Source organism: Anas platyrhynchos, chromosome 21 (assembly GCF_047663525.1).
Source record: "Anas platyrhynchos isolate ZD024472 breed Pekin duck chromosome 21, IASCAAS_PekinDuck_T2T, whole genome shotgun sequence".
NCBI lineage: Eukaryota > Metazoa > Chordata > Aves > Anseriformes > Anatidae > Anas > Anas platyrhynchos.
Window position 1 is genome coordinate 8,880,696 of NC_092607.1, and position 11,611 is coordinate 8,892,306.

General features: G+C 41.6%; 1 protein-coding gene across 4 annotated transcripts in view; it reads right to left on the minus strand.

The window, feature by feature from the left end:
* Nucleotides 1–5,532: 5,532 nt before the first annotated feature.
* Nucleotides 5,533–11,611, minus strand: part of UQCC1 (ubiquinol-cytochrome c reductase complex assembly factor 1) — a 48,089-nt gene continuing 42,010 nt past the window's right edge. For 3 of the 4 annotated variants that reach the window (XM_027473033.3, XM_027473034.3, XM_072026521.1), the window contains exons 8-10: nucleotides 11,082–11,159; nucleotides 9,595–9,708; nucleotides 5,533–6,721 (exon numbers count right to left, since the gene is read on the minus strand). In XM_027473033.3, the coding sequence (XP_027328834.1) occupies nucleotides 6,587–6,721; nucleotides 9,595–9,708; nucleotides 11,082–11,159 (327 nt within the window). In that variant the 3' untranslated portion in view covers nucleotides 5,533–6,586. The remainder of the gene's footprint in view (nucleotides 6,722–9,594; nucleotides 9,709–11,081; nucleotides 11,160–11,611) is intronic. The other variant, XM_072026522.1, reaches the window with a different exon arrangement.

Consider the following 11,611-nt stretch of genomic DNA (forward strand, 5'->3'; position numbering starts at 1 on the left):
CTCTGGACAACCTGCCCCAGTGCTCTGTCACCCTCCCAGTGAAGAAATGCCCCCTCATATTCAGCTGGAACCTCCTGTGCTTTGGTTTGTGCCCATTGCCTCTCATTCTGTCGCTCGGCACAACTGAAAAGAGACTCCATCCTCTCAACACCCTCTCCTCTGATATTTATATACATTAAAAGGTCACCAGGTGTGTGTTTTCTGCTAGATGAGCAACTGCTTCTGGTTCTAGAAAGAGATTTCCACTGTCTCCAGCTAGTGTTTGGTTGTGACCTGCTCTCCCTCCAGTAATTTCTCATGGACATCAGCACATGAAAGCAACTATGGTGTAAATCTCTCCATCCGAGATTGTCAGCTTGGGCTTCTTCAGTGTTGGTCAGTGGGAAGAGGCAAAGCTTTCCTGGGAGTCAGCTCACACTGCAGCAGACATCTGAAGCAGGTAAGATGAAACGTACCACGAAGGTATTTCTCTCTCTCTGCTGAAGAGGAGAGCTCAGGTTGTCCAGGTAAGTGACAGAGGTTTACCATGCAGACATCTAAAATTAGATGAGATATATCCTGTTCCTGTCTGGGAAACAGATGTCTATAATTGGTACTCCTCAGTCTGATCAGCCAACACAGGATGTGGGAATCACATCAGATAATTTCTGCCAGCTAAAAGGATCTTATCTGGAAGTGTTGTCTACACACTTTCTGCAATCAGAAAGGGGAAAACTCCCCTCTGGCTAAACATGCATACTGATTCCCACTTCCAAGTGAATGTCTCTAGACAGCTGTACCTGGGCTCAGTCAGGATCCGAGTATTAGGCAATACCTCATGCTCTACTACAGATGTTCTTGGAGCTCACCAAACATAAAACACCTTGCCAGGACTTTCCATAAAATGTACCTGCCACTTCCTCTTCAAGCACAAGTGGAAGGGAGCCTGCCTCCCCACTCCCTAATAGCACAGGTCTTGGAGACCATGCACCCAGGAACATAGGAGGTCCAACATCCTTCTTTCACCTCTATTTCAGCACTGAAATTCACATCCTCCACCACAAAACATCACGGTGTTCAAACACACTTACCTATAGGCATTTCTGGAAATTCATAAAACCCAGAAATGTTCCACTGAGGAGGATTCAGTGGCCAGATATAGTACAGCTAGATGGGAAAAGCCTGAGTTTTGGTCACTGCTGCTCTGTGCTGAACACAGCAAAAAGCATGTTCGGATGTCTTTTCCTTCTCTCCTTCCAAAGGAAATACATAGAAATGGAATTGGGCACTGTAATGCCAGTGGGCCTAGTTATCAGCAGGAAGAGGATATGAAGGGAAGGATGTGAGACAATGACCAAATCCACACAGGATGCCCCACTTTGACAGGATGTGGAGCAGCCCAGGACACAGGCAGGTGGGATGAGGTATGAATATGAGCCCAGCTCACTCCTTTTGCCAGTGACGTAACCATTAATGAAAGCTTTGCATTTGCAAGACTCCTTGCTTCCTAAATATGCATGGAGGTGGCTCTTACCTCCTTGAAGAGCTGCAGTAGCATGCCAACACCAACAGGATCCAGCCTCAGCAACATGATGCAGGGTCCTCTTACATGAAACACCTGCACAAGAACAGGGCTGTAGATATTTCTGTTTACACCAGTCCATCCCAGGTCCCTCAGACAGGTCTGCTGCCACATCCCCTAAAGATGCTGGGTGCAGCCACTGAAATGCACTAGAAAACATGGGGTCGTGCCTATGTGAGCTCCTGCTCTGCATTCCCAGTGGAAAGATGAGGCCCAAACTTTTCTTCTGCCCCACAAATGAGCAGAGCAAGCTGCTGAGCAGGTTTAATGACTGTAAGCAAAACAAGTACTCCCTCAACATGTTCAGCAACTTCAAGAAGCTATGTAGGATGTGCAGGACGGTTAAATACCCCTGAAGAAGGGAAGCAGGAAAGAAAATCTCACCAGAGGAATCTGGGAAGGATTGTCATGCAACTGGCCCAACACAACACAGAAATTCCACCAGCACCAGTGGGCAAAACTCCTTTGCAGGCACAGAAGAGAGGTGGACACTTCACAAGCACAGCGCAATTGTCTAAAGCAGTAGAGCCTAGCACTCTCATGTTGAGCGTCAGGGTCTTTCCCATGTCCTTGCCAATTTTCTCAGGCTCCGGTGCAAGCTTTTGACCTCTCCTCAGCCTCTCGGACCTTCATGAAAAGACTGACAGTGCTGAAGCCAGGCTGTGCAGATGCAATATGCCCAAAGGTGGAGATATTGCTCCCCAAGGCATGCTGCAGTGGTAGTACTGTCATCCCAGCTGCTAGAAGAGGTGTTGAGTCTGCCCTTAGATCACCAAAGGCCCAATCAAGCCTGACGCAGCACTGCTGTGTCAGCTGAGAAACAGACACAGAAGTTTTGATTGAAGTTCAATGTATGAGAGACTATAGGAGAGATGAAACAAAGAGCGGCAAACGTGAAGAGGCAGATGGGGAGGGCAGAATCCTATACATTTGTGGCACAACTGTACTAAGCAGAAGAGTTAGAAACACACTCGGTAATTTCTAGGTATTATTATAAACATTTACCACTCCCAACATTGTTATTTTCACCTTCCTGGAAGAAGCCACACACAGTTCAGTTTCAGAGCTCAAGATGGGTGATGAATTGCTCAGCATACCCGTGCAGTGGATCAGGAAACTTCTCCTCTCATAGCAGTACTTCAGCACATCTCTGGGATGCACAGAACCTGTTACACGCTCAGGATTAAACTTGTCCTGGAGAACGCTGCAAGTAAACGGCACCAGGTCTACGCTGATAAGAATTTCTGAATGAAGGCCTCCTTTGTAAGGCTCAAAGTGTCAAAGAATATGGGTGTGGGTCACCAGGGTAAGTCTGTACTGGTATGGCTCCTGCTGCTTCTCAAAGTGGTGTCATGCAGAGGCGCATACCTCAGGGACCACGCTTGCAGAACCAGTCACCATCCTCTCCCAGCTGATGGTTCTCCTCCCATGGCTATTCTTCATCTACTCTACATTCATCCAATATAAAGCTCTAGTGGAAAAATTTGCTCTTTGTCTCCAGTTTCTGCTTACCTTATTTGCCAAACCAAAGGCAGTATAAATGAGACAGGTCAGTGGTTAAGTCCCGCTGCTATGTCAGGAGCCACAGTTCTGCCCTGAGGGTTTGGTGTGGCAGGAACATGACTAAAAACTACACTTTGTGGAAGGTGAGGACAGGTCTCAGAAATCTGGGAAGTGGTAACTACATTTCAACACGGCTGAGACACCTGGACATCATCAAGGATGTTTGTGCTCTTAGTGTATTTAACTTTAACTGTATTGAGAAGCAAGAGAAAACTATTAGATATGAACACAACAAAGGGGTGTGAACACAGAGACACAGGTAATGACATGAGCTGCAGAAAAACACGTAACCACCAAAAATACAAATTAGGCATCCAAGGGGATCAGATGATTGCTCTGCACCCCAAAATGTCTCCAAATATCACTCTGGAGTAAGGGACTTCCCAAGTTTGACCCTGCAGGCAAAAACATGAACTTACATTACTACTGGTGCACAGGAGCAGAGAGGGAAAGGAGGACACCAAGGGTTGGCCTTCATTTTCTGCTTGCAGTAACAAGGAAGCCACAATAACCTAGCTGAAATAATGAGTGCTTCTGAGAGTTTGCGTCTCAGGATTTTTAGCCACAGCTGGGAGAGCAATTCCTTTGAAATAACCAGCAACATCCGAATTCTGTATATGATTCAGGGTATCACAGGTTGGATGATAAAATGCTCAACATAGCTCCTTTCAGAGGAAGCAAATTTCCACATATATAAACCTAAAACTCAGTAAGTGTCCCCATGCTGAAGTAAAAAAGAATTGTCCATAAGCAAAATACCATTGATTATTCCCTTTGCAAAACCTGGAAAACTGGAAAAGATGGCCTTTGCAATATTTTTTTAAAAGAACTGTGTTTTGCTGCACTTGGAGCAGTTGTGTACACAGGAATCACTTAACTGCTACCCACTGCTCCTGTAACGCTTGCAAGGTGCAGATTTTGCTACTGGAAATGTACACTCTCTCAAGGACTCTCAAGTCTGGTTGTAAAGATGTCATAAGACGTAGGCAATGGCATATTTCTAGCCTACTGGCAGGCATCAAGAGTAAGAGGAATCATTTTACATCCAAATGCTGTCTCCAGGTAATTAATGTCTGGGAAGCAAAGTCCTGTGTAGTCTTCCATGTATTTTTCCTCTCTAACAAAGATCACTCGTTTCATACATTTTCTATCTTCTAGGTCTGTAACAATCTTGTAATGTCTTAATGTGCCCCACATGGTTCTGTCCAAAACACACTGTGACTGCTGGCTCAGCTCTGTAACGGAGGGGTGGTTGAAGGTATTTTCTGGAGCAAGCAAAGAACTATGATCATAGGTCTTTCTATTCTCACATTAATAAGCACAAAAACAGATGCCAACAACCACAGTCTGGCACCATATTTCTGAAGCCTCCTGCCCATAAACTTAGGAAAGCTTTAGTTTTGACCATTTGGCTGTTCAATACCCATGCTCCTAATGGCACTGCCATCCACAGACTAGTGGTCCCATGACTACTACTGACTTGCTGGCTCTGTAGCATCAGTGCCACAGACACTGCACAATCTCTGACCTGTGTGCAGCACCATGTCCTTTGGGTTGGATGGTGTACACCCAGTCCTGTGTTCCCATGGCATGAATAACATGAGTCCAGGTTTAAATTACATAGCAGGAAAGGGGTTAAAGTTTAAATGACTGTTTTGTATATGAATTAATGTATGTAGCTTTGAGCCAAAATATCTACCATTAATTTTTCCACCTATTTCAGGAGCAGTAAGATACACAAAGTAAAGTTTATTTTGGTACTTGGTATACTTCACTCCCATTAAAAATAAATTAATCAGCAAATTCCTACACAGCTCAGCCTTCTTTTATGTAAATACAACCCAGCTGTAATGAATTACAAGGTGTTATTATCTCACATACACTGTATAATACTTCACACATAAGAGGTTTCTCTGCTTAGCTCAGCTTTCAACAAAAGCATCTTAAATAAACTGCAAGCAAGTTGTTTGGTCTGTAATGTTTTCACAGAGAAGGGATACACCTCACACATAGAGGGTTTCTTTACATGACTCATTTTATAACAAGTTAAACTGAGGAAGTTCGGCTTGGAAAAAAAATAACAAAATGCCTTTTTTGTATAGAGAAGGTTCCTTAAGTGAAGGCTAAAAAAAATGCAGGCCAGTGTTTGGGAGCCTATTTTCAACATCCCACTGCTCTTCACACAGAGGAGGGATGTCAAATATTCAACAAAACGTGCAATATGAAGAATACAATGTCATAAAGAACAGTCACAGCCAGGCACAGTCACTCTTTCAGCAGAAATAACATTTCATCAACTAAGAATCATCCTCCTCCACTTTTGCTTAATAGTGTTATTAGGAATACACCCTAATATCATAGGGCTTACTCTTATCAAAGTCACGTATGGCCCAGAAAACACATACACATCATTTTTACCCAGACTGGCATTTATTACAGACTACAATTTTAGACATGAGAGAAATGAAAACTGTTTTTGTCACTGACCTGGAAATAGCCTGGTGAACCATCCACCTACGCAGTACACCTCAGCCTCTGCTGATTTAATCAGTGGAGCTATTGCTCCCGTAATTACTGTGTTGGGGTAATTTGCTTGCACAGCCATATAAACTTTTAATTGGGGTTGACAGCTCTTGTTGAAAAACCCTGGACCATTGCATTGGGAGTGGAGGGCAGCACAGTCCTATCCCATTAAGAGCCATGGACAGAAACATAGATGCTATTTTCATGAATAAATTCTTATACCACAGCTCTCAAAAGAATATGGAAATATCAGCATGGCAGAGCTCCTCTGAAATACCAAGTGCTCTGAGGTAGCTTTTAGCAACAGCCCAGCCATGTTTCAGATTTTTTTTCCTCATTAAGATGGCTAGAGTTAGAGGATTACTGGGGACCATGCATTATTCTTTGCATCTCCTACTCCTGTGCAAAGAGTTCCTAAAAAGGATTTTCATGGAAAATCCTTCAGAACCTGATAAAGCAATTCTTTACTCTATTAAAGCAAAAATGGACCATACCATCTTGATATCAGGCTTTTAGAATATATTAACATCTAATATGCAAAGCTCAGATTTGTATTAACAACCATTCAGTAAGCAAAGGAACACCATACAGTCTGTATGTAGCAGCTCTCTAAATGAGGCAAAGGACAGAAATGGCTTCTGGAGATAGTTATAAGTCATGGTAAAACATCTGTTTTCCCAAAGATGGAAGGCAGGTCTTGCAATTTGTCTGCAAGGACCAGGCAGTGCCATAAAAAGAACACATGTTCCCAAACCAACTAGCTTTATTCACAGGTGAATATTCAGAAGAGTAAGGCTGTCCAATTTGCTACTCAGCTACCACAGATAAGATATCTATTTAAATACGCTCTTTTTCAACAGCAGTTTTCACTTCCTGACCTCACAGCCTCTGCCTAGTTCAATTTCAGGTATGTTTCCCAAGCTGGTTTGAGAGATGCTCTCAGAGTCCTTCGTCATTGTAAACAGGGGAAAGGGGCTTGAGGATGCTGCGGGCGTTGTCCTCCACAAGAGGCCTCCAGCTCACCTCACCCGTCAACAGCAGGTCCTCCCCGCTCAGTGCATCCAGGTGCTGCACCTGCAAGAGACAGGGTGTTAGTGCAAGGCATCCTGACACTCATTGAAGGCCCTCAAGAGCTACGCAAACACGCTACTTTCTGGTATACTTTGCCATTTGTGAGAGGTACAGTGAAAAAGATTTATGACTGCTTAAGCATTACAGGCAGGCTAGGAGATAAGTATCTGCAGATCAACTGGAGTTAACTGCGCAAGGTTGTCTAATTCCTTAGCTAATGCTTCCTCTGAAAATTTGGCAACAGGACAAAGATGCAAAATAACATGATTCATTTCATCTTCCAAGCAGTTAATTCCAATGACACGCTGCTAGTACCATTATCTGCAAGGAGTGCTCTCATAAAAGTGGTTTCACATAGACCAGGGCTTTTCGCTGTAGGAAAAAACCTGACCAGCAGGGAACTTTTGAGATTTACAAAAACGCACAGGCTGATGAAGGAGATGAACAGGGAATGAACTCACATTCTTACACTACAAGAAATAATTGGTATCAAATGAAATTTCAAGGTGCAACACAAACAAAACATTTAAGCAAAGTACTATTGTCACATAACATAGTGTTAACACATTGTAAATGCCATGCTTGCTGCCATAAGACACTGCAAGCACTGGGGTGAGGGAAAGGAACTAAAAAGCCCATCAAGAGGCATTAAAAATTAGAAACACCACCTCTGGCTCAGGAAGCCTGAGCATAGATTGCTAAGAATCAACCAGGGAAGTAGCACACACACTTGCCCTGTTGTTACATTCTTCTCTGCGCATCCAATAATAGCCACTGTTAAAGACAGGATCAGCAAGAACACATGTGAAAGACATCTTACACAAGGGATTTCCAATGTTTACTAGCAATAAAAGATAATCTGAGAAGGAATTTCTCAACAGAGGAAATACATCCATGGCAAGAAGGATCAGACTGAAGAGCCACCTAAGCACAGCATCCTGTTTCTGACAGTCCATAGCAGATTCCCCAGCAGGAGTTGAATACAATGCATGAATGCAATGTTATTTTCTTTATTTCCCCTCCCTCACAAAATTTGTTAGTACAGAGATTTTGAGCTTCAGGTTGTTACTCTACATTTATTAACCCTAGACAAATTTCTCTTCAATAAGATTTCCCAGCGACACTAAAACCCATGTGCAATTTCAGCATCCCGAGCAACCTGTGGTTACATGCATTCAGCCTTTCCTTGCTCTATCGGGCTTATATAGCAAGGTTTTGATAGTGGGGGGGCTGCATGGGCAGTGCCTGTGAGAAGAGCCCAGGAGCTACCTCGTATTAGAAAAGAGCCAACTCCAGCCAGGGGACCCAAAAGGGCCCACTGGTGGCTAAAGTGAGCAATGCTGTTTACACCCCCGGAGAGCACAATGATGAAGGGAGAAAACAAACCAAACCAAACAAACAAACAAAAAAAACCAACCCTGCTGCACAGCAGCAGCTGTGAGAAAGGTGCGAGGAAACGCAGAGAGAACCTGTAGCCACCAAGGCCTGTGCAGAAGGAGGGCAGAAGCTGCTCCAGGTATGGAGCTGAAGCTTGCCTGTGGAGAGACCCATGGTAGAGCAGGCCATTGAGGTTTTATTTATTGACCCCTATTATCTATATTTCACAGTTGCTTGTCTATGGGAGAACCTTCACTCTTCCCCTGCAACTGCTCAATTTCTTTTAAAAACAGTAATTGGTGAGATGCTTTATTGGAAGTTTCCTAAAAATCCATAAAGACTACATAAATCAAATATTCACTGTCTACAGTGTCAATGACATTTTCAAGCCACAGATTGATGAGGCATGACCTGTATTCACAGAAGCTCTGCTGACTTTTCTCTTATGTGCTACTTCTATCTGTATGGTCACTGTTTCCTATTTGACTGCTGACAGTTTCTCTCCTATCATCTGTGTTACAAAGCCTACAAAGTTGCTACAAATTCTCTACATGGCAATACTTTCCCAAATTACATGTTTTTATGCTGGTTTACTTCTTGACAATCTTAAGTTTTAAACGTTCCTACAGCTTCACTGATGTTAAGCATCAGCAACCCTAAGCATTAAGTCTGTCCCTCCTGAGAATCCTGCAAGCAATCCAGAAGCAACCTCAGTCCTTGACAAATTTGAGTCCTTCACTTCCCATGCTGTTTTCTGAGAGTCACAATGAATACAATTCCAAATCTCTACCTGGTCCTGAATGCAGCACTGGAAACATTACAGAGAATGGTGCTGTGGAGGTACTAGTCTTCAATTTTCTGTCCCACAGTTACACTCTTCCTCCAGTCCTCTTCACCCTTTTTCTGTCTTTGGTACCCACCTGGACCATAGCCACAAGGTCCTACCCAACATTTCCTAAAAATCTGGTTCAGAAACTTCCTAAGGGTTGAGAGGATAAACACTGTTTAATATATTTTCCTCCAAGTAATAACTAAAAGAAACTGGAAGACAAAACCTTTTATGTATTTACATACAAAGAAGAAGAATTTTGTACATACAATACATCATCAGAAGAATTTTAATCACTGCATGCTAGCTACTACATTTTCAAGGATTCCAACTCCACAGCATCAAGTATAATTCTACAGCAAACTGCAGACCACTTGTGATGTGTTTTGTTCAGTCTCTGAAGTTCAGTATCAGAAGACAACATGGGCCCAGAAAAAAGGAATACAGGTTTGCTTTCAATCCTCTGTGAATTTCTCTGTAGTTACTTTTCATCAAACCACAATGAATATCAGTCAGTTTTTATGGTTTTACTTTTTCTCTAAAAAATAATCAACATTAAAAAAGTGATATTGATAAGGAGAAATGAGCTACTTATTATGCAAGCAAAAATAAACATTCAATATACAAACCAAGAGAATGAAGAGAATTCACAATATGAGCTGTAGCATACCTGTTTGCGCACATACTCTACGAGTAACTCCAGATGCCGAGGGTCCTCGCAGTTCCTGTTAAAAAGGTTTCTCCAAAGAGCTGCTGCCAGAACATGATCATCAGACAAAATTCCCTAAAGTATAGAGGTGGGTTAAAAATTACTTGCCAACTGACAATATTAGATGCCTCAAAGCCCACAGCAACTACAGATAGCACATATAAAAAGGCATCAACATCACTCCTTTTACAGAACGGAAAACAATCCTGGCCTTAAGTAACTTACAGAGCAGTCTGTAACAAATATTCTGGCAAATTAATCTGGAAAAAAAAAGCTACGTTAGGATATTCCTAAATGCAGGAGCTAATCACTGCATTTCTGTTATGAAAACTTTACCATGAAGATTTTGGCTTTACAAAGAAGACAACAGCACCTTACAAAATTTGTGAAGACCATGACAATTGGAGGATGTATAATTCTCCAATTATGTACTGAAGGAAAAGGATGCATAATATGACGTTGCAGAGAAGTAATGAGGACTTTGCTATTTTGTTTTGCTTTTATGTTTTTCATACTAAATGAGAAAAAGAGAACTCTTCATCAAGAACTATCTAGATATTCAGTTAAATCTAATATTAAATTTGGCTTATAGGAGAATCACATCCATGAACACCTTTTCTATAAATTCTCTCCAACTTTTGTTGTCTTTTCAGATTACGTGGTGTTCTCACCATAGTATCATAATTCCTGTCTCTGCTGACAACATTTGCCAAAGGAAAGGGTGGATAAGAGGTCAACATTTGTCATTAATTTAATTAGACATCTTGTTTCCAAAAAGACTGTCAACAACAACAACAAAAAAAAAAACAGTCACAGACACATCGTGGCAACACTTAAAACTAGATTAAAGACTCACATTAATAACACTGTCCAAAACTCTGAAGTTTAAATTTAAGAGACATTAATAATGTATTAATAATGCAAAATAACCACATGAATGCAAATACCACCCCGTGAATAAGAGCGTGTGAAGAACAATATCCACTAGAGGGAAAAAAATAACTACTAAAAGACCTGATGCAATTGTATTTTCTCCTTGGAAATCCCACAGATGCTTGTGCACAGTGATACTTTTGCCTCCCCATATTGATCAGATATTTCCTATAAATACTTCCACATTTACACGCTCTTTATAAATACTCTATTTACTCTCAAAGTATAGCTGAATACAATGGAACTCAAAGGAAGAAAATTATTTATTGACAGCAGGGACAGTGAAACAGAACAAAGAATATTCCTTCTTCTATGTCCAGTGGTTTAAATCAGTATGTCAGGTGCTTCTTTTTTCTTAAAAAGGCATAAGATTATCACTAAGAAGTCTGCTTACGGTGTAGCATTTCTCCAACAATACATATAGCAAATGCTTTACCCATCTGCAACATTCTGTGTTCAGCGACTTAGTTGGGTCTATTTGTTCTTGCACATTTCTCTGAAAACATCCTTCTTACCTCATCATATCCAAATAGAGCTGCATAGAAATTTTCTACCATACTTCTCAAATCTTCCTTTAGAACAACAGAATTAATCTGAAAAATAAAGCAGAAAACCTTCTGTAGGGGATCTAAAGAGGTCATGAAAAAATTATTATCAGTAGGAAAAGAAGAAAAAGCGCCTTGGCCAATGTAAGTTAGAATTTGGCTGTTAAGTAATGATATTCCTATAGTTAAAGATTTTAGAACAATGTGCAATGCAGCTCAGTTAAATCTGTACACAAAAGAAAGACAAAGTCAAGGTTATGGCTATAAAGTCAAGGAATGGCAGAAAAATCATCAGCCTCCAGTGCTGACACAGTTACGTGAACAGAGGAAAAGGCACAACTGGGTGAAGAGTGAAAGCAACGCTGTTCCCGATAATGAAGACTCCTCTGCATTTGAACTATTAAGCTGCTTTGTCCTTTTTTTTCTTTTTTTTTTTTCTTCCCCTAAAGCATGGACCTCAGAGCTGGGCATTCTGTCACAGTAGAAATACCCTAATACTA